This window comes from Desmodus rotundus, chromosome 2 (assembly GCF_022682495.2).
Source record: "Desmodus rotundus isolate HL8 chromosome 2, HLdesRot8A.1, whole genome shotgun sequence".
NCBI lineage: Eukaryota > Metazoa > Chordata > Mammalia > Chiroptera > Phyllostomidae > Desmodus > Desmodus rotundus.
In genome coordinates this window covers 1706233-1729369 of record NC_071388.1, presented here as the reverse complement: position 1 = coordinate 1729369, position 23137 = coordinate 1706233, and the positions used below count along the sequence as shown (strand labels likewise).

Sequence of the window (23137 nt, the reverse complement as noted above, 5' to 3'; positions counted from 1 at the left end):
TTTCACCCCCCGTTGGGACCCCCAGCCTCCCCTCGGTCTGAAGTAACCGCCCAGATCAAACGTCACTGAGGGGACGCGTGGGGGAGACGCCGCGCGGGCCCCACTCACCCCTGACAGGTAGCGCTCGAGCTTCTTGTTCAGGAGGAAGTAGATGGCGAGGATGTGGCAGGCGCGGTTGGCGAGCACAGTGCTGATCACGTCGCTGTTCTTGTAGCCCAGCTTCTCCGTCATGTGCAGCACCACGCTCGGGCTCAGGTCAGCCAGCGAGATCCTGGCAGCAGAGGGACAGGGCGCCGTCACCCCTCCGCCCTCACGGAGAGGCCGCTGAGCGGCGCTCACACCTGCACAACGCAGGGCCACCGCCCTGGCCGCTCGCTGACTTTCCGCCGTGACAAAGGTCCCTTCTACAGAAAAGCGGAGGAAATAGCATCGTTCCCCTACGTGGACCCAGCACCTGGATGGGCCGAAGTTAACACATCGCTGTGTTACCTTCTCTTTCTTTCCTTCCCCTCTCTCTCCCTTCCTCTCTCTCTCTCTCTCTCTCTCCCTTTCTCCCTTTACACCCCAGCCATCCCGGCATTTCTTCCCTACACACCTCAGTGTGCGTCTTCAAAACCCAAGGGCAGAATCTCCCGCAGAACAGCAATACCATCCACACACCCGGCCAGGTCGTAGCAATCTTTCAGCACTTCCTAATATCTGGACTACATTCCAATCTCCCCAGTTGTCCCGGATTTCGCTACAATTTGACGTTCTTTCCTTCAGCTATACCTGTTGGACACAGGGGGAGCCCACACTCAAGTGGGTGGGAGTTGGGTAATAAAGCGGGTTTTCAGGAACCGGCCCAGATGGGGTTTACAGGAACAGTGTGAGCTCACGCGCTCATAAGTAGGAAACTGGGGGCTCAGCTGCAAAGCAGGGTGCTCTCCGCAGACAGGTTAAACCTTTGCAGGAGGATTATAGAGCTAAACTCCTTGGGATGAAGTGCCGAAGAAATACAGGCGTTTGTTCCCTCATTCACCCATTCATTCATTCATTCATTCATTCAACAAGCCTCTCCCCGTGGCGAAGAGAGACAGGAACCCACGCAGCCTCCACGACATTCCCACGCGTAGGCACTATTACCCCCCATTCCCAGATGAAGAAAGGCGGCCCACGGCAGTGACGTGACCCGCCTAGGGTCCCAGAGGCAGGAAGTTGCAGCCCCCGAGTTCAAGCCCGGGGACCCTGGCGAGTGGCACACCTCTACGCTCACCGCCTCTCAGACGGACAGGCAGATGGCCACAGAGCACAAGCAGGCAGGCCGAGGGGCACGGGGCACGGGTGCCGGCGGCTTTCCAGAAGAGAGGTCCGAAACACGGGGCCTTTCTTTTCTTTCCTCCCCAACAGGAAACACTCTAAAGAGACGACATCTAAAATAATTCAATCTGGGGCGAGGCATGTGGGGAAGCTACAGAATACACTTCATGAAGAAAATATTTCTTTCTCGGGTTTCGTGTTCCTACGGCATTCATCTGTGGGCTGGTAAAACCAGAAGAGTAATTGTCACTTTCTTCCCACCTCAAATGCTTTTCGAAACACAGACAGTAAATAAGCTGCGCAGCCCCCAACAGGACCAGACCTCCGGTTTCATTCCCTGGAAACCGCACGTCGAGTCGCCTCTAGTAGAAGCCGAGCGGCAGCCCTTCCCTCAGCAGAAGACACGAGCCCTGTTTCTGCAACACACAGGACCCGGACCGTTTCTACAACCTGCCCGACTAGTTCACAGGCAGCCTTATACTTGTGACCGAGTCCAAGTTCAAAACCCCTAACCTGGCAAAGCCAGCACAGGATGTTGGCTCTAAGTTTTAATCTACGAAAGCCTGACTGCAACCTGGGGGGAAGGACAAAATGAGACGCCACAGGGTGATTCTTTGTGAGTGACATTTTGGCCAATGAGGGGAAAGTCTTTCTAATACCAGGTCTGCTTCCTTCGACAGCTGCCGTGTTAGCGGAGGGAGCCAGCTCATTAGGACAGGGACAGGCTGGCCTAATGACACCTCCAGCTGCCAGCGGCGCCCACGCACGACAGAGCGCCCGCCTGGGTGCCGCTCTCCCAGAGCGCTGGCGAGCAGCCCCGGCCTCAGCTTCGCTCTCCGCCCCACGCTGGAGTGACTCTCGGGGGTCTGTGTCAGACACCCGCCCAAGCCCAGCCTGTGTCAGAATCCAGCAGTCTCGTCCCCAGGGCCCCAGGTAACCGAGGAACCTGGACTTTGTGTGAATCCTAGGTGACAAGTGGGCGAAGCCCCCTCGTCTGTTGCCACGGGGGGTGTAAGTCTGACCCAATAGTGTCGATGTGGATCCCAGGAACGCCCACCCACATCCCCTTAGGTTCTTCTAGACCAGGGCTGTCAAACTCACTTTCACTGGGGGCCACATCAGCCTTGCAGTTGCCTTCAAAGGGCCGAATGTAATTTCAATTCCTTAACAGTTAAGGAGTAGTTACATTTATACAGCCCTAAAATTATTTCGGCCCTTTGAAGGCAACCGTGAGGCTGATGCGGCCCCCAGTGAAAATGAGTTTGACAGCCCTGATTGAGACCACCTTCCCCAAGACAGACCCCTGCCAGCCCCTCTCATTTGAAGCAGCTGGCACTACGACATTCGTAAGGCCTGGTGGAAGCTTCCAGACCCTCCTGGGCAGTCTGAAAACATGATCACAGGGGACACTTTTCCCTGGCCTGTCCCCCCCTCGCCCCCGTTCACCAGTGGTCCTCTTGTCCTCAAATGTACAGGACACTCCAGTCTGAAGAATGCGTCAGGTGTCAGCCCCACACAGTCCCCACACTGGCTCTCGAGTTACCCTGGGGAGGGTCCCCATTCCCTCGCCCGAGCTGGCTACAGACACATGTGAAATGGGCAGGAGAGCAGACGGGGAAACACTCCGGTGGGCTGGTCTCGGAGCTGCGGGCAGCTCCCCGGCATGAAGCGAGGTGTCACTCGGTGTCTCCACCTGGGGTCCCGGCCCAGGGCCCTCTGTACAGAGGCCGCCCCTTAGAATCCACTCTGGTGGCCTTCATGGGGAGCCCCAGGGAGCCACTGCCCGGAGCCAGAGACTCCTGCTACCGTCTGTCCCTCCCACCCGGACACCCAGAGGCAGGTAGTCTGGAGGAGAGAGAGGCGATTCCACCGATGCTGGCAGGGGAGGCCGGGTGGGTCTCCCACTCACTCACACACTCACACACACACGTGCTCACACACTCAGACACACACACTCTGTTGGGCACGGTTAGTCTAAAGGGTCCCGTGGTATGAAGACAAGGCCCGCCTCTGGGAAGGATGCCCCCCGGTAGTAAGGCCCGGACGTCAGCCTCACCCGCCCTCTGCCAGGTGCAGGGTGCATGAGGCGGGGGTGTGGGCTCCGTGCACACCTCCTCCTGTGCCCTGAGGGGGGCTGGTCGGGGCTGCGTGGGTGGGTGGGGGCTGGTAGCAGCTTTGTCTTGAATCACAGCTTCCAGTCAAGACTGTTCAGGGCTTGTGGACCAGCCCTTCCGGCCGAGGAGGGGCCCCCGGGGAGGCTCCTGCTCACCTGTTGGGATAGGCGACGCTACAGGGCACTCTGCCCACGTAATTCTCATTGAGCCAGCGGTTCGCCAGGGCCTGCTGGATGTTGGGCCTCTTCACGGGGTCGGGCTCCAGCAGCGAGCGCAGGAAGTTGGTGGCTCCTGTGGAGACATCGGCCACACACACGTCCTAAGCTGCGCCCTCTGCACCAGGGAGACGTGATGCAGGTGACCCACCCCCCCGAGCCACCAAGTGCCAGTCCACTCCCTGGGTCTCTGGGTGCCACAGGTCCGGGGAGTCTAAGACGCCTGCTCAGCAGGTGCACCTGGTACAGGAGAACGCCAAGGGCCCCCGTGCCCTGCGCCTCCCAGTGGAACCCGTGGTCTGGTCCGTACTCATGCCCTCGGAGGGGGGCGGAAGCCTGTCCTGTACCAGTCAGCTCGAAGGGGCGAAAGAGAGTGAAGAGAAATTGCTTCATCTCACACTAGGGTTTTGAGCACTCGGGAAGGAACCAGCGGGAAAAGGTCATTGGAAGCCAGATGTGGCCCTCGCCGGGGGACACCCAGTCCCCCAGGCCAGGGAGGTCCTGTTGTCTCTCTGGTCCTTTCTCCACAGCCCCCACATCGTCCCAGGCTCGGAACAGGCCACCAGGAGCCCATGCCCACCTGGCGCAGCCAACCAGGCCGACGCAACGCCAAAGGGCGTTCGGTTGAAGTGTTTAGCAAACTCGAACAGCGACTCAGGTCTGAAGTCCTAGTTCGTGAGCACAGGCCTGGCAAGCGCCACACTGGAAGCCCACGTCTGCCTGAAGGGCCTCTGCTCTTGCGCTGGCCCTCAGGGCGAAGGGCCAGTCAAGCTCGTCCTTATTTTCGGCACACTGAACGTCGCCTGTCTCGTGGGGCATGCTGGGAAAGGCCAGGGTCTGAGAAAGAGCTGACCAGCTCCCAGATCTCACCGTCCCTTCCTTCCACCCAGGCACAACGCTCCCGTCGGCTGCCCTGGGTCTCCTGTCGCCGCATCATAAATGTTCAAAACATAAATGTTTAAAAAAAGCAGAGATTCCTCTCTCCTGGGACCTCTGTCTCCCTTCTCTCAGCTCCCCCGCTTTGTGAGACTCTGTTGGATGCTTAGATGGGGATGTCTTTTGTTTAAGAGAAAAAGATGTGGCTTCGTGAACTGAAATGGGAGGCTGTTGAGTGACTGACTGATGCTTTGGAGACTCCCTGCCGCTCAGCCTGAAAGGACCTGCGGCTTCGTCCCTGCGTGATTAACCGGAGGAGCTGAGAACAGAGTGGATGTGCGTTCTTGTTCTATTTTCGGAACCGGGCGCTCTGCACCTTCGCAAACGGCTGAGAGCCCAAGTCATTTCAGTGCGGCTCTCTGCGGACGAACTCTGCCACTGTGGACACCGCGAGCGTCGCGCTATTAGCCTGAAAGGACGTGGAGGACGTGCGGGGAGCTCTCTGAAGTTGCTGTCAGGGCCTTGAAAAGCCCTACGCGTCAGGAGCAGGAGGGACTGAAACACGCTCAGCTGTCCTGGGGGCCGTGGTGGGCGAGGCCCGGCTGCACCCTCTCTCCTGAGCTGTCTCGAGGGATCCCCTTTCGAGCCCGAGGGTGGGGACGACCCAGAGGGCGCTCCCTCCACACGGTCCCCATCGCCTGTGCCACATGTACCCCGGGAGGTGTCAGCTCCCAGGATGGGGACATGTGAGTCTAGACACTGAGCCCAGGGAAAGGGCCGCAGGACACAGGGAGAGCAGCCCCGGGGTGCCAGCCAGTCCCATCCGCCCTGGGGCTCTGTCCTCACTGCCTCCCCGAGACGGCAGCCTGACCCCAGCGGGACAGCGGAGCCTCCTCAGAAACCGTAACCCGCTGTCCCGGCCTCTGCAGCTTAGCTCCGGTGACTCCCAGCACAGACCCTCTTGATCCGAAGTGGCTGTGTGGAGGGGTCTGGAAGGGTCTACAGGGCTGTCACGGACGTGCGGTGACGAAAGGGGAGCCGTCCCTAGTGTCGGACTATGCGTGACACCGGGACTGTGGAGCACCAACGGGCAGGAGAAGAAACCGCCTGGCGGCCAGAGCTGGAAAGGCCCCAAAGCTCACGTTTTCACCACTCGATGGTGGAATGGGCTCTGTGCTGTGTAGGCGACCCCGCCCGCCCGGTGTGTCTCAGCCGGGTGTCCGCGGGTCACTGTGCCGGATGAACTTCCACGGGCAGCATTTCCCCCTTACTGTGGCTTTACCAGGACACGGCACAGTGAACCCACGGGGTCCATGATGCTGCACTTTTCCAACTCAAACCTGGCAAAAACCCTTCCCACTCAAGCGAAAAATGTATGCTCACCAACAGAGGTGGAGGAATCGTTACAGAAACGAGGGGCAGGGTCATCAAATGGACGGGGTGCGCTCATGAGGCCCGGGATAAAGTGGCCCGTTTGCGATTTGGACAATCCACTCTCAATGTCACCCAAAACGTAAGGACACTGGAGGATACCACCAAGTGGGGGGGCTGGGGGTGCGTCTTAGGCTACACACAGCAAGAAAAGGGAGGGCAGCGAACAGGGCAGCGGGGACGACCCAGGTTTGGGGGTCGAGCAGACGTCAGTTCAGAGAGAGAGAAGCACATCGTCTGACGGAGGCTCAGTTCCACCCTCGCAGACAGGCTGGGGGCAGCAGCACCCCCTTGCGTGGCTGGAACCGAGACAGCGTGCGGGCACGCGCACGCGCCTGTCCTGTAAGCGGCCCCCCTCCTGGTTACTGGGAAACTAGCACTGGGGCGTGTAAACAGACGGGGTCTCTGATGAAGGGGGCCAGGCCGGCGGCAGGGAGAAGAGACGACGTGGTGGGGTGCAAAGGGCGAAGCGCTGGGGAAATGGGGGCTGCAGAGGGCGGCGGCTGAGCCCCAAAACCGAAGCCATCCATCCTGTGAGCAAGATCAGGTGCCCTGGGCCCCTTGGCAGCTGGCACCCGGCTCAGACCTCACACCTCAGGCTAGTTTCCGGCCAGAGCCACCCGGTGCCCCTGGGGGCTGTGTTCCGGGCCGCACACGCCAACAGCAGAGTCCGCACGGGGACTCGCCGAGAGACACACCGCTCAGCGTGCGCAAACGCTGCTCTGCAGGCAGAGCCCAGCTGAGAGAAATGTCCACGCGTCCCAGCAGTTTTTTAAAAAAGGGCGGGGACCCAGATTCCTTAACTCAGATCAGACACAGCAAAGCAGGCTGCGCTTGCTTGGCAAACCCAAACCACGGAGGCCGGGGGTGTGAGACCCGGAGCCTTGCGCAGAGCCACGGGCCCAGGTCCAGCCCCGCTCCACCGGGCGGGGCTGCACGCCAGCGCTGGGATGCCGGCATTGCTGGGACCTTTCCAACGGATCTGCTTTGGAATTTCCTTTGGACTCTTTAATAACTTCATCGGGGGTGCAACTTTTACTTTCTTACGCTGAATTTTATTCCCACAGGCAGGAAGCACTCACAGCCCAGCCTGCTACGTCTGGGGACAGTCCGGGGGGGTGATGGTTTTTCTGAAGGAGCGAGACCGACTTTCTCGTGCTGTCATCTCCCCAGCCGGCCCACCCCTGTGACAACCGCGGGCTAGCCTCCTGCTCCTCCTCCCACAAAGGCTGCTCAACAGACATTCCAGGAGCTCTGCCTCTTAGACACGTGGCGGCCGCCCTTCCTCATGTGACACGTCCGAGAAAGTCAGGAGCTCTGGCCCCACCGGTCTGGGCCCTTCCTCCCACTCAGTAAGGGTGCTCCTCTGATATGGTCAGAGCCATAAGTCGCCTTCCCTGTGCCCACCCTCCCCCACCTGCAGGGGTACCCACTCCCCCACCTGCAGGGGTACCCACTCCCCCACCTGCACAGGTGTGCACTCCCCCACCTGCAGGGGTACACATGCCACCACACTTCCAGCCTCCCTAGCAAAGGTGCAAGTGTGGACAAATCCAATCGTTTCACATAAGAACGCGTTTCTGCTTTGCAAACACAAATTCAGGGTCAGCTTCCTGGATGCTTTATAAACTCAAGAGAAAAATATACAACATATTTAAAAAAAAAGATGTTTACATGCTTAGGGAACTTAATCTACTAAATTTGTATATGACTTATTAGAGGTATAAGAGGTTTTTTATTAAATTTAAAATTTTCTTTAAAAAAAAAATACAACAGTAGCAAAATAAAAATGCTACATTTTAACCACGTATCATAAGTCGAAATTAAATAATTACCACCTTTTGGTCACCTGTCTTATCATGGGAAAGCTCGGTTTAGTCCAGGGGCCAGTTCAACGACTCTCAGGGCCAACCGAGGCCAGGAATGAAGTGGACTGCGGTTCACACAAAAAACCAAACTCACTAGTTTCCTGGATCTGACACCAGATCCGCATATGAACTATTTACTGAAATGCGAGCCAGCTAAGTCTGAGGTTCCTTCCCAGACGACCCACCTGGTGGAGCGGGCTCTAAAACTCAAGAAGCAAAACAAATCAGAGCCCAACCGTGAATAAAATGAACACTTCTTTCCAGTGAACTGACCGAGGAAGACACAACAGAAACACACAGATTACAAACGCTCGTTTCAAAGGCCACCTTACAACACGGTGAGTTTCAAAGCCAGGAAGCCTGCCGTTATTTCTGCAACACGGACCATAAGACCCTTTTGCTTCCTGTGTTTTAAGCAGAAGAGGAAGTCAGGAGTTCAGAGTTCTATTGGAAAGGGAAGGACGGAGGCGAGATGGCTCTGCAGAGATGGGACACCCCCCGCTCTTGAGACTCGTTTCCATTCTAAGAAGAGACCTCGAGCCGTGGGTGGTCCTCACACCCTCGCTGCCCGTGCCCAAGCGCGGACCCCCGGCCGGCAGGTACGTTACCTGTGGAGAGCTGTTACCTGTGGAGAGCTGCGTGGGGAGGGGGTTCATCTCCTTGTCCACCATCTTCTGGTACAAAGCCCTCAGGCTGAAAGGCTCCACGGTGAAAGGCAGGGCCCCCGTCAGCATGGCGTACATGTTCACGCCTCTGAAAAGAGAGACGCCACCGCGTGAGACCAGAGTGAGGCCCCCGGGACGTTTCCGTCCTGTCCTTCTAGAACCCTCTAGAATGCTCTGCACCACCCTGACGCGGCCAAGGGGAAAGGCCCGGGCGAGGGTGCTGGGTGACAGGGAGAAGAGGGGTCTGCGGATCTCCACGAGCTGCCCCGAGGAGGGCACACCACGCCCCTTCCTTCTGCAAGGAAGTCCAGACCAAATTACGTGGAAAACACCCGGGTGTGGTAGGAGCCTCGAATAAATGTAGTTTGGTCATTACGTGGTCGTCCTGGTGTGGTTGACGAGGCAGAGCCAGGGGGAGGGCTGGACCTGCGTGGGGCACCTGTCACAGCCCCGCCAGCATGCCTGGCGACTGCGCAGCCCGGTGACGTGAGGTCCCACCCGGCACCGGGACTCTGCTCTTCCCTGGGGTTCCGGCCCAGCCTGGAACCAGGGTAATTCCTTGCAAGGGAACAGGTGTCTCCTAACCACTCCTATTCGCTCCGTCACTATTTACTATGACGTCCTGCCACCCAGCGCTGGCCCTGCCTCTCAGGTGTGGTCGGAATACCCTCTGGACGGGCTTCTCTGCTTATCTGCAAAGCCAGCTGAGAAAACGGCAGCGTCTCCTTGGAGGGCTTTTGCTTTCCTGACCTAGAAGCCTGACATCATCTTGATGAGATCTCCCCACGGGGGTGAGGTGTCTGCCGGCCAAGAGGCCTTGAGTGTTGCAAAGCGCCCAAGGAAAGACGTTGTAAAAACAGGCAATCGGATTTCCAATCAAAACAAGACTAAGACCCCGGGGGCCCTGTGCCACTGAGGCGGGTCTGAATCAGAGTGCTCCCACCGCAGATGCCGCTGCACCCAGCTGGGCCTCCTCCCGCGCCTGCAGACGTGTGCTGGGACCGGCCCTCCCCATCGCTCGCAGCAGACTCGGGAGACAGACACACAGGGCAGCTGCACAAGCACACGCTGGCCGGCTCAAGAAAGAAACTGCCTCGGAACAACCGAAAGCAACCCTGCACCTTTCAGCAGCTCCGACTTTCCACGCCAGTTCCGGGGGAGGCCCGAGAGAGGGGACAGATCCGTCCACATGGAAAACCCCAGGGGTCGTGACTGCTCCCTTAACTCATCTGTTTTCACCAAGAAGTCGCTTTTTATGGATTTCACGACTTTTCTCCATTTCCTTTCTTCCTTCTCCTCTACTACTTTAAATGCAGATGCTAACTACAAAAAAATAAGTCTTAGACTTTGTAACTGAAAAATCTCAGAAGCCAAAAGAAGCTTCTCTCTTAAAAGTCAAAAGCTCTAAATGACCCAAAAGGAAGCCCAGGTCCCCCCTTTCCATCACCTCCTCCTGCCACCCTTCGTTTTGAGGGGTCTGCACGGACAGCAAATGCTGTCCTGCCATGTGTTACTGTTTTACAAAAACAGAGTTGAGCCCTGGAACAAACGTCCCTCCTCTACTACCAGCCAGGGCTGGATGGGCTCCTCGGGGCCAACTGGTCTACCCACAAGACAGCCCTGGGGGCAGAGCGCCCCACAAAGGAAAACAGATTCGAGGCCGGGAGGGGGTCTGAGCATGCTGTGCTCCATCCCCACGAGTGCCGGGCCTCTCACAGACACTTCACCCACCCCAGGGGCCCCCGCGACAGCCAAGAGCAGCTTTGGTTGAAAACATATTGGATTCTCAACCTTTTGGGGCCAGAACTCTCAATTTCCATCTTCCTTATCCTTAGAGAGGCACCGATGTTCTCCAACAAGCTTTATAATGTTCTGAAAATAAAGTTAATTTTGATTCTTTTCATTTAAAAGGTGTATCTGCATTAAAGTTTTTTAAATTGCTGTGTATGCTGCTCCGAGGAAAAGCCGGTTAGCAATAAAAAAGGCTCACTGTGCCAGAACGAATATTTTTGTTTTCGTATCCGAATCTCCAAGCTGGTTGGAGATACAGATCTAAATATTTCATTCCTCTGGAGGAAAGGAAGGAAGTGAACGATTTTAAAGATGTTCCTATGTGGTCCGTACATGAAAATAAAGACCATTGAAAATGATGGACCCCCCCCCCCCCCCAAGGTGGAGGCAATGTCTTCCATTCACCTCGGTCATCGGCTTCACTGCAGAAGGGGAGCTGGGGCCTCGTTCCTGGGGAAGAGCCTCCCCTCCCAGTGACAAGCTGCTTTTGTTCCTCACTCAGTCTCAAGTCTCGGGAAAAGGCCCATCTGTCCACCGAAGGCCAAACCCTGCAGAGCGGGGCGCTCATTTTGATTCAAGAAATGAACTCTTCACTCCATTGTTTCCGAGCAAGAAAAAGGGACGTTTGGTGACAACAGTGTCCAACCAGACAGAGAACTGGCTCCATGTCCACTGTCTTCTCAACAGCCTTTTACATTAAATTCTCGCTGGGTTTCCGTGTTCAACGCCGGCAGCCACGGCAAGGGCCCCAGAGACCGACTGCGTCTCAGACACGACCCCAAGCAGAGGAAAACTAATCCCCACCGCAGGCTCTGAAGTCTCCCCGTTTTCTCTGTGCTTAAGAGCAGCTGTGGCCTTCCGTCTCCGCTGGGAGGGTCCCCTCCCCTCTGCCACCCAGTGAACTCCACCAGGACCCACAGGCGCTAGCCTCGGACGCCCTCCTGACCCCTCCCCGGCTTGCGGATGTGGGTGTTCCCTGCACTCTGCCCCCTGACTGCTCTGTGTGCTCCCAGGGAGACTTGTGGGTAAGCGGGTGGCTTCGTCAGTCCAGGCTGCCACAACAAGTGCCACGGGCAGGGTGGCTTCACCGACAGACCTTTACTTCCCACAGTGCCGGAGCTGGGCGTCCAAGGTCAGAGCGAGAGCCGTCCTCCTGGCTCAGACTGTGAGACGGTGTCTCCTGGGTCCAAGGGCAAGCGAGCTCGCTGGGCTCTCCTCTGATAAGGACAGCAGTCTCGTCCCGGGGCCCCACGTGCGTGGCCTCCCCTAACCCGAAACACCGGCCAAGGCCCCGCCTCCGCCTCCCAGTACTGTCACGTTGGGGGTTAGGACCTCAGTCTATGAGGCTTTATCACAGTTCCAAATAGCACCGAACCTACGCCGTGCCTGTGCCGTGGGCGCGGGTCACGCAGCGCCCCCCTCTGAGGAGTGTTCCGGGGGCGCCTGGCAGTTGGCCCCAGGGAGAGCTCATTCATTAGATGGACCAACACCCGGAATTTCGGGGCTGAGCAAAGGGAGGGTCTCCAGCTCGACTCACCGCCATGGGGCATGGGGACAGGGACCGTGGACACCAGGACAGACCGTGGGGCTGCCGTGTCTGGTCTACCCGGAGGTCCCGCCCGGGCCTCCAGAGCTACAATGCCACTGTCGGCTTAGGGCCGGCATCTGTGCGGAGCATCACCGTCTAGCAAAGCCTGTGGCATTGTTACCTGACAGCACCAGGACCAGAGTGAGGCCGGCAGGGGGCTTTGTGGAAGGCCTGCTGTGGCGTATCTCCTTCGCGGGGAAAAAATGCAATTGAACGGGACATTAGCAAAGAAACCTCTAGCGGCCCCCCACGCAGCCCAAGCATGTCGGCAGCCAGGGAGGAGGAAGGTGTGCCCTGGCTCCCCGGTCCTAGGTCATGTCAACGGACCTGCTCCCAAAACGGAGAAGCGGAGCATCCGTGGCCACTGAGGAGGGGGGGGTCCCTTCCCTGTCAAAGGACTCGGCAGAGGGGCTGAGCCGGAAAGTGACCCTCGGACGGCACAGCCCGGGCAGCCTGGGTTTTCACTGCCCGTGTTCGGGGTGTGTGGCTTGCTCCCACCTACAGTGAGTGGGAAAGGATGGGAGCCCCGCCGGCTGCAGGCCTCTCCCGCAGCTGGACGAGCCCGGGGCTCCTTCCTTCAACCTCACTCCCAGATGCACCTGCTCCACTAGGGACAGCTGGAAAGAGTCCCCTTCCACGGGCTGAGCCCTATCACCATGACGACTGGTGACCACACCCTATCACTGTCCAGTCCCCTGGAGAGCTAGGCCTCAGGAGCGAACTGGCACCTGCTCTCCGAGCCGTAGCCTTCACTCTCCCTTTGGTCACCGTGTCCCCACCCCCTTCCCTGCCACCACACTTTCAGGACACCCCTGAATCTCTTGGTCTCTCAGGCTGCCCACTCTCCACAGCCTTATTTTCTCATGTTTTGGTGCAAAATCTGTTCCTTTCAGAGCTTCCCATTTAGCATAAATGGGTTCCCTGTTAAGGGAAGAATATTCATATTCATCCATAAACTTGCGCCGAGGGGAGTCACGGGCCCCACACCTGCAGGAGGTCTCGAGCGGCGGAGGGAACCAAGAACGCATTTCATTTCCTGTACCGGCGCTGCTGGGTGGCGGCTGCCCGGGGGCTGACCAGCCCAGAGTCTGCGATCAGCAATTCGGGCCCCCCACAGCCGCTCCCTCTCGGCATCCCCACCCACCACCAGTGGCCCAGCCACACCTCCTGTGGGAGGTGGCGAGGGGGTGGGGCTGGCCGGGGAGGGGCCAGGGGCACGATGCCCACTGCTGTGTGTACCTCTGGCCACAGAGGCCCCCGCCCCCTCCTGTCTGTGTGCTGGGGATCGGCGATGGAAGCGGGTTCCTGACTAACATGTCCCGCTGCTGACAGGCTGGGCCTTCCGGAGGGGCGGGGAGAGGTTCGGGGAACTCTGTGGCCCTCAGACCCCATTCCCACGTCCACGGCCTCTCTCTCAGACTGCCACCACAACCGCAGGGTTCCTCCCACTTCTGGAGCCCGCACCGGCCACGCGCCTCCATCGGCGTCCTCTGCCGACGGAGCTCCGACCCTGTACTTCTGCTCGCCTGGGTGACAGGCCTGTCCCTCCTCCTCTGTCTCTCCCTCCTTCCCACACCCTCCCTCCCTCCCTTCGTGCCAGGTACCAAAGAATCCCTAGAACCACCTGCGTGGTCCCTGCCCTTCAACCTGCAGTTGGAGGGGGTCCAGCAGGTGAGTAGTGACTCGACGACCACAGGTGAGGGCCAGGAGGGCGGAGATCAAGGACTTGAGGAGACAAGGGAGGCCACCAAGCCAGCCTGCAGCAGGCAGGAGGGCCCAGGGCAACCGGCCTCCCACAGAACACCAGGGAAAGGGAACACTTCTGGCTGAAGGGACTGTGGCAAGGGCAGGGAGGAGGGGCCATTGGGCCGCATCGGGGCGGGAAAATGGAGTTAGCTAGAGGATGGGTGGGGGACAGGGACGGGGACGTGGCCTCTAACCAGCTGCAGGGCCCAAGCAAGGGCGCCTACACCACGATCAAGACTCAGCCCTTCATCGCGAGACCCTGGAGACCGCCAGCTCCTCCACTCAGGGCTCCATGACCTCGAGACATTTCATTGGTTCCTCACATGATCAGTTTCTTCCTCCATGAAGTGGGCTGATGGACAGTCCCAGCTTCCTTGGGTCACCATGAAAGTAAATGACACGGGGCCTGCCAGACACCAGGCCGGGGCAAGCTCCAGCTTTTCTGCAACCCGGACAAAGCGCAGCGATGTGGGAGAAGCCGGGGAGCTCCAGGAATGTTCTGGAACAACTCACCCTTGCTTCTAATCAGCCCTTCTCATCTCCAGCTTCTATACCTTCAGCAGCAGCCCACTCTGTCTGTCTGTCTGTCCAAAGCCCATTTCCCCAGAGCAAGGGATCTGTACCACTGACACGTGAAGCTGAGGGGACCGTGAGGGACCTGGACTCCGGGACCAGGGCCCCAGTGGGGCCCTCCGTGGTGGCACTGGTCAGCTGGCCAGTCAGGCGTCCACCCTCAGGCAGCCCCGGGGAGTCAGACACAAAGGGGCCGACAAGCAAGAACGTGCTGCGCTATGAGGTGCTAGAGGCAAACAAGAAGGCGAGGAGACTGAGTGAGGAGTGAGGGGGCCCGTGCAACAGGGAACAGAGACAGCCCCTGCAGGGTGGTGCTAGATGAAAGCTGGAACGTGGGACAGGACAGGCCACGTGGAGAGCTGGGATGGACTTCGGGGGGAGGGGGCAGGTGTGACGGGGGTGACGGGACGGAGGCCAGCGTGTCCGCCGACCGTGAGCACTTGGAGGGGTGGGGGAGGGGCGGGCGCTGGGGCACAGGGTCCTGCAGGGAGCGTGGCACCGGGCTGAGTTTGTGTTGATGCTGGTGGAAGAACCATGGCAGGATTTTAAGCAGCAAAAAGACGTGAGTTCTGCAAGCACAGGGCTTGTCCTCTTGCCTCCCTGGCACCTAGACGAGTTTCAGGAAGGCCTCTCGGGCAGTTTGTAGAGGAAGGACCCGAAGGAAGAGGTGAAGAGCCAGGCCCCAAAGAATCACTCAGGATCTGTGCCAGAGCCTCCAACCTAATACCCCCTCAGCAAACACTCCAACGTCACCTCTGCAGGGAGGGGCAGCGGAGCCCCAGGAGGGGGCCCTGTTTCACAAGCTCAGCAACTCACATGGACCAGACGTCGATTTTGGGGCCGTACTTCTTCCTGGCGAGCAGCTCGGGAGCGGCGTAGGCGGGGCTGCCGCACTGCGTGCTGAAAGGGTCGGAGTGGCCCAGGATCCCCGCGCAGTTGCTCAGCCCGAAGTCTGCAAAGGGGGCGACAGAGAGCGCTCGGCGTTAGAAAGTGGCGGGCATGCAGGAAAGGGAACATTCTCTCTGGCTCACACCTCGCCGAGCATCCAAGAGGAAGCCTGGCAGCGGCGAAGGCTAACCTCCGGATGCAGGCCTCCAGCTGGCTGCACTGGGAACATTTTCTCTAGGGCCTCCCTAAAACTCCAGCTCGAGCTAAAAGAACGTGGAACCGAAACATATTTCTAGCAAGGCTTAGAATGAGTCATCCAGGAAAGAGAGAGGCTTTGCTTTCTAGGATGGAGGAGGAAGCGAGGCCACGCAGGGGCCCCCGGAGTCCCCACTCCAGCTCCCTGTGGCCTCCGGGGAAATTGGAAGGAAGACCGAGTTTCTCGGGCTGGTGTCAGCGTCACCCCGAGTGACACATGACCCCACCATGTAGTGACGGCTTTTTCGGCCGAATGTTTTCATTTCATGCAAGTCTTCCGACAGCACTCCCGATGTGGGTGGTGGCAGATGGAGCCCCGCGCAGCGGGACGACACACGCCCAGTGACGCAGACAGTGCTGGTGCAAAGATGAAGCCAGGGGGAGAGTGGCGAGAACTAGACTAAGGGACCTCACAGCCCCACTTCATTTGAGGATGACTGAGGCACCTGGGAAGAGGCAAGAAGAGGACCGCATCCAAAGCGCCCTCGGTCCTTCTGCCTTCGGAGCCAAGTTTGCCTTTGATGGTAAAGACAGGTGACTAGAGAGCTGTTACCATTCCGCCCTGTCTGATACCTGTCTTCAGTCTTGGCTGAGCTCAGAACCCGGATCACGGCTCCCCCTTCAACTTCGATGTAAACACGGCGGTTCTCGTCCCCAAACGGAGGACTCTCCGCCCACGGGGCTCGGTCAGGAAGGGGCTGTAGTCAGGGACCAACCAGCGGCACTTCTTGAACAAAATCCTCTCCCATTCTCAACTGGCAGGCTTTACACCTAATTTCATTACTGTGTTTTCTCCTGGCCGTTAGCATGTCTCCACCCGCCAAGAGCATGACCGCCAGGCATGCTCTGGAAAGGATGCACACGGGCGAGTCTGTGAAGCTGTCACACGCCATGGGTCAAGATGCTTCAGTGCCGCTCCCTGAGCTCAGTGTGGTGAGATGCGCGGCGGAGGCGGTTTTCCAGACCCCGTCTGGGAGTCTGGGCAGAGCTCCCCGGGAAAACGCTCCCGGGCTCTCAAAGTCTCCACCTCAGGGCTGGAGACGAAGCCTCAGAACCTACAGCAGGGACTGGCAAACCGGCCGCCGAGCCGTAGGGACGTCCACACACTGGACTCGACCTTTATTTGTTTATGATTCCCTTTTCAATCTCCGAGACTCTCTCCTCCAGCCCCGCCCTGGCCCCTGTTGCCCTCCCTGCACCCAGCGAGCAGCTGCGGCCCCAGGAGGCCCTCGGGGCGGCTCTCACACTCCCAGCCGGGTGGGTCCCTGTTCAAAGGGATCTCAGGGCCTGGGTCAGGGATGCAAAGCAAGGGGGGGGGACTGCTTTTATAAGAAGAAAACTCATGCTGAGCTTTGCACTGGATGGCTGTTGAAATGCTCTCAGTTTGAAAATTGACCTGAAGGAACTTTGACAGAACAACGAAGGCCTGAGGGCGCCGGCTCTGAGGAAGGACAGCCCGGGGAGTAAGGGCCACCTATGGCCTGGACAGCATTCCAACCGGCGTTTCCTGGGCCGTCCTTCTCCTGGGGTCCCAGAAAACCCAGCTCTCCTTCTGAGATTAAAACAAAAGAGCCCAGACTCTGCCCCTCACCTCCCCGGGGGTTCCTTCCAACCACTGCACGGACTCCCCCACTCGGCGCACTTCCCCTGCTGGGGCTACCAAGACGTGCTCCACGGCAGACAGGGCCGCAGGCGAGATAAGAGGCAGCCGAGGTTCCCAGGCAAGCGTGGGAAAGCGGTCTTGCCTTATCTTCAGCGTAGTTTCAGGAAGACAAATTAGCAGGGGGGCCGGGGCAGGAGGAGATAAAATCTGCAGTGTAAGTGGCTTATGCTGACCTGGTGGGAAGGGTTTCATTTAAAATATCTTGTAGAGAAATAAGCAGGACGTCCCCCATTCACCACTGTAATTATTAACGTTTTAGAGAGGTGCCTATAATTAGGAAGTGACACAGGAGAGAAGCTCCCAGCAAGGTCCCCAGGTGGGCGTCCACTGGAGCTGGTAACACCTGAGTGAGTTGTCCCCGGGCCTTCTGCCACGGGAATCTCGAAGGGCTCCCAGGGGGAGCTGCTGTGGAGACCGGAGGCACAGCACTGTCCTGAGTCACACGCTGAGGTCACACTCCACCCTCAGAGGTGAGGCGGCTTTGTCGCAGCAGGGACAACCCTGATGAAACCAAATCTCAGTCCCGGTTAACTCTAGTTTACTTGAAACATGGCTTCGGTACATCTATTTAAACCGAAATATTTCAACGAAAGAGAAACTATGATGAAGAAGTGGTAACAGCTGTAACCCACTTCTGAAACACAACGAGGTAAAGTCCCTTTGAAGAAAACTGTTCAAAGGGCTTTCAAGCTGCAAAGACAGCTGTGGAGACACTTGATCCAAATTGCCCCACCTAGGGGCAAAAACACCTACGAGCCCCTGGGCATGGCTTCCCTCCTGCACTTCCCTTCCCCCATGTGGAAAAAAAAAAAAGAGGCAGCCGTCTAGGGAATCCTGGTTCCCGACACCCGGTTTCCTTCCGGCAGCGCCCCTGGGGCCCAAGGCTGGACCGCCAGGCGGGGGGCCAACCCGGCCGCCTGGCCTGGCCGAGGGGTGATGGCGTGGGAACAGCAAGGTTCCCAGTCTGGGGCCGTCTAACCACACCTGAGACTGACACAGCATGACAGCAACGAAACTGCACCCGAAAAAGTATTTGAAAAAGAAAGAAAAAAGAAATCGGAAGCATGATCCATAAAAGAAGAACGCCTGGTTCCTGGTGCCCGAAGAGCCACCGCCCCACGCACACTGCGGGCAGCGAGCGGGGCTCCGGGCCAGGTTCCTCGCTCCTTTGTCTTCTGTCACGGGTTTGTCACGCAGCCTGTCTGTGAGCGCCGGAGAAACGCGTCCCCGTTCCCAGTCATCGGTTCCTCCACAACGTTCTGAGCGTGCTGCTCACCCCTGTTCACCGTACAGCACCGGTCTAGCTTTCCAGATGGCCGTCCAGGGCTCTTGTTGGGGTAGGGGGGGAGGCGGGGGAGACGAAGATGGAGCCAGTGGGGGCAGGAAGGGAGGCAGAGGGGAGCAAAGAACACAGTTCCCACTCCATGGCACTAGGCCGGGGACTACCCGGGGACCACCCAGGGACAGTCTGGGGACTGCCTGGGGACCACACTCGGCCCCTCACCAGCTCAGGCTCAACTGGACTGGAACGCACACCGGCCTTTATGCAGCCTGTCCGCCTGCAATCTCTGCTGCTGGAGGGGACCGCTGTCCCTGTCACCCCCACATTTTCTGAAGGCAGGTTACCGGTCAGCCTGCTAGGGACCCCCCAAACAACCTCCTGTCTCCACGTCTCAGCACCACCAGGTCGAGCCTCAGTTTCCTGCCACAGATCGGAAGCAGGACCCACAACCCGCAGGCGTCAGGTCATCGGCCTGGTTTATAGCAGCTGGATTCAGCTCTCGGGACAAAGTTCAAGGGTCAAACAATCCAATACGAAGAAAATTCTCTGAATTGTTCAAGCGTCTTCTAAGGATACATTCTTTAAACTCTTCGGGGGAGCCCTGGCTGGTGTGGATCAATGAACTGAGTGGGGGCTGAGAACCGAGGGGTGCTGGTTCAATTCCCAGTCAGGGCACGTGCCTGGGTTGTGGGCCAGGTCCCCAGTAGGGGGCGTGCAAGAGGCAACCACATATTGATCTTTCCCTCTCTTTCTCCCTCCCTTCCTCTCTCTCTAAAAATAAATAAATAAAATCTTTAAAAAATAAAATAAAATCTTTTGGGGAAAAAAGTTGGCTTCCTCTTAATTGCCAATCTTCTAATAACGTGAGGGCTCATTACCGCCTGTCACTGGTGCTTCACGACCCGAGCGAGGGCCTGCAGCCCTGTCTGCTGCTGGGTTGGGAGCCGCCTGCGGTTCTGGAGAATCTAATCGGTCGTGTGAACGACGGGTTTCAGAGTCCTGAGAAGGCGTCCAGCATATGCCAGACAAAATTTCCTTCTTGAGCACAAAAGCCTTTCTCAAGCCATTGCGGCGGAGAAACTCCCTGCCCTAGAGGCGGGGAGAGAAGGAGAAGAAAAGAGCAGAGCAAATGCCAGCGCTGTCTGGCAGCTGGGAGTGGAAGGGGCGCCCACGCCATGGCCGAGAGCCTCCACACGGGCAAACAGAAATGGAATCTGCTCAAGAAGGAGCGCGGAGTGCGTCTGCTCACGGACCCTGAGCCAGGACCCGGGTCCGACCCGCTCTCCTCCAGAACCACCTTCTGACCGGTACAGATCTCTCTGGGGCGCTGGGGGGTGTCTCCCTGCACAGCCGCCCTGCGCCGTGGCGCAGGGAGAGACTGGACCAAACAGACGAGGACACTGCGTGCCTTCGATTCCAGTCCCCAGCACCCCTGAGAAGTGACACTTGGCTAAGCTACAGGCAGCACTCCCAAAGCAAACGACAGCCCCTGTTTTTAAAAAGGTTTACGGTAATCCAAATAAAAATAACCCGTACAAAAGTTCAGATCCATCTTGAGCTTAGGGAGAAGCTGAAGGCTGAATAATCTGAATTTTTATTTAGGGCTGTGGAGTTCATTTTATGGTCACTTTACAGCACTTCACCTTCCTACTTAGGTTTAAATTACTCCTTAAAGTAAATTTCATTTTCAAAACCATTATTAAATATTGGCGGTGAAGGATGTGATCTAGAAGTACTGTCTGGGGATTGAAAACAGGCCAGGAATAATTTTCTAAGTCGGGTACCCAGAAACAAAGAAGAGACAATGAACAGAGCAACACTTAAAGGATAATCTTCTTTAAGAAAAAGAAAAAGTCATACCAATCAGCTTGATGTTGTTGTCTTCATCTAGTAGCAAATTTTCTATCTTCAAGTCCCTGAAATAAACAAAGCCACACAAAGTGTCAGGTGGGTATGTGAAGTCACAAAATGACATTTCGCTTCTCAGGGGAAACGAATGGCCTGAGAGCCCCTTTGAAGCCGCCCACAAAGCTTTCTGCCAAAACGCCACGATCGGAAAGTAAATATTTACAGGATGAAGTAAACATTTACAGGACGTGATAGAGGTCATTGCTGCAGACTGAAACAGCTAGCAGGTTTCAGAGAGGACGAGGAACACTGAAGGCAGAGCACAGCACGAGAAGTTTCTGGAAGAAGCAGGACGGACGCTGAAACCCGGGCATGAACTAGAACTGTCAGGGGCAAAAGCGCGGCCGTGGGCTGGGGAGACGGCTGGCAACCCCTGCCAGAAGGGACGGCAGCAGACTCGGGAAGCAGTTGAATAGAACCAGACGCAGATAAAATCTGTCGGTCCTACAGCCTCTCCGCGTGGAGGCCAAAGTGGCAGCTGGTGGCAAGTTCATCTTTTCACTAGGCAGGTACTATGGTGGGCAGAAAAATGGGGCCCGAATACACCAGGGCCCTCATCCCTCGTGTTACACCGGACTGTGCGCTCACCTTACAGGATTGAAGACCACTCCTTGGAGGACACGCGTCCCTGATTAACGGGCACAGAGGTGACAGGGGCGGTGGGAAGGAGGAAGGGCCCAGGGTCATGCTGAGTGCAAAGGGCCCATGGAGACTGTGCTGAGAACCGGGGCTCCCCAGGGGCAGAAGCAGGCCCGCCCCCTCACCTCTGCACAGCCAGGTGCTCGCTAAATCCCAATGAACCTACGCTAGTACAGACACAGTTTGGGGGTTCTGGAGGGAGAAAAATGAGGGCAGAAGCAGATTCTCGGTCATCAAAACCGTCCAGGTCGACGATTCCAAGCATCTTAAATGGCAGCCTGCCGACCATCGCGTACGTAGGACGGTCCCTCCCGTCCGCGCACGCTCAGGACGCTCTCCACCGGTGTTTCCAGACACAGCATCCCTGGTCCAGCTCCCACTTTCTCTCTTGGGAGTAGGGACATGGGCAAAAGAGTCACTTTTTCTCTTCTGATCTCTCTTGTGAGGACGAGAAGAGCGCAATCATAATAAACAAAAATGTCAACAGGTGACACCACGCCTGAGTCCTGAGACATTAGGGGACAGTAGGTAGGGCTGCGGGACTGGGACGGGGGCCCATTTCCCAGGGACAGCCGCTCACCTCCCCACCCGGCACTGCCCGCCCGCCCGTTTTCCGAGAGAAGCTGGAAATCTGGATTCGATCCCAGTGTTTCAATGTCGGCAGCAGATGCACAATTAAAACGGTTACAGTAACTGCACCGAGTGGGCAACCCTGCAGGGAAGACACGGCCTGCAGACCTCCTGCTTTCAGACAGGGGTCGAGGCTCAGCCTCGCCGGGCCATGCGCCTGCCCGGGAGAGAGCAGACAACGAGGAGGAGAGACGGCCAGTGGAGCCACCCCGGAAGGAGCAGGTGGGGAGCCCGTTCGCCCAGGGACCGCGAGGGTAGCGTGTCGAGATGGAAGAGGAGTTAAGGAGTCAAGCACAGAAAAAAGGTAAGGTAAGCTCTCAAAAGTGTCCGGCGGATTTCAAAGCGGGACGGTGGCTGTAGCCTGGGGGCCGGACCCACAGACGAGAAGGGAGATGGCGTCGGGACGCACAGCCAGGGCACGGACACGGGTCTTCCCCGGCCCCAGTGCATGCGTGCGAGGAGGGGGAAGAGCAGTGTGTCTTCACACCAGCCCCGATGAAACGGCACGCAGAGTCCGCCAGGCACGCCACGGCCCCTTGAAGGCACTGCATGTGTCCCCATGCGGGTGACCCCAAAGGTAAGGGGGTCCTCCCCACTCTTGCAGTGGGAAGACCCTGCTTTCAAAGGTACTTGAAAAATACAAATATATAATTTTTTAATGCAACGAAATTATCAAATGACTCTGTATGCTATTTACCACGGAGCCTTACCATCCTGTTTAAGAGCATATACACAGCAACATCAATGTCATTAGTTTTAGAACTATTATTCCCACACCCTCACCTCTTATGAAAGAAATCACCAGCACCTGTCCCAGGCAGCACTGGGACGACAGAGACAGGTGACGTGACGTTTCAGTTGACGGCTGTGGTCGAAGAAGCACTTCGTGAACCTCCGTAGGATGCAATTACTGGAAATCTTATCCCGAGCCATTTAAATAGCAAGTATCCATTCAAAATCTTTATAAGTGAGCCACTCGGGGATGGTTTCAGCGTGGTCTCCTAAACCCTCACCATGCGGGGTGGGGGGGTGCCTCTGGGAGCTACGATAAAACTGCAGTAAAAGGTCTCCCTCTCTTTCTACTGGTTTCCTTGGGGGGCGCCCAGAAGCAGCCAAAGTCACCAGTGAGTCAAGCAGAGTTCGATGTGTCTTCTCCGACTAGCATTTGTGTTCCTGGAAGTGAAGTCCCTGAGATCGCGCCCCATCCAATGAGACGCTTTGCAAGTACGGCACTTGCCAAGTGAGCTTCCTCCTTTCTGAAGATACGTAGGACAAACGGTCGCCCTGACCTTCTACTCACGCATATATGGCGTTCCAGACACACACGTGCACTCGCAAACCCGGGTCCTTGAACACCAACCATAAAGCCGCGGCACTGCTTCATTCCAAAGGAAGGCCGCAGCTGTTCCCGGCAAACTGAACCTCTTTCTCCAGCAAGAATGGGAGCCACACTAAGACATCAAAGGAGAAACTTCGTTTAGAACAAACACTGTGGAGAACAACAGCTTTAAAGAGTGAGGTCAGAAAAAGCAACCGCCAGGAAGAACGACACTAAGCTGGGTAGTGTTGGGGCCGCACAAGCCTGGGGAACCACCACAATTAGGAGAGGAAGGGTGAAAAACAAAGACTAAAAAGAAGAGAAAAGGCCAAAGGGAAAAATCAGGGGAACGGGAGGAGGTATAAACATGTAATTATTAAGCAAAACA

The 23137-nt window shown here is 57.4% G+C and overlaps 1 protein-coding gene across 2 annotated transcripts in view; it reads right to left on the bottom strand.

Annotated features, from left to right (window-relative positions):
• The window catches only part of HUNK (hormonally up-regulated Neu-associated kinase), a 65931-nt gene that overhangs the window by 12580 nt on the left and 30214 nt on the right, over nucleotides 1-23137 (bottom strand). For both annotated transcript variants that reach the window (XR_008425930.2, XM_053916645.2), the window contains exons 3-7: nucleotides 20115-20170; nucleotides 14983-15118; nucleotides 8429-8556; nucleotides 3569-3704; nucleotides 109-271 (exon numbers count right to left, since the gene is read on the bottom strand). Coding sequence is in view for 1 of the 2 variants with exons in the window: in XM_053916645.2 (XP_053772620.1) it covers nucleotides 109-271; nucleotides 3569-3704; nucleotides 8429-8556; nucleotides 14983-15118; nucleotides 20115-20170 (619 nt within the window). In the remaining variant the exon portion in view is untranslated. The remainder of the gene's footprint in view (nucleotides 1-108; nucleotides 272-3568; nucleotides 3705-8428; nucleotides 8557-14982; nucleotides 15119-20114; nucleotides 20171-23137) is intronic.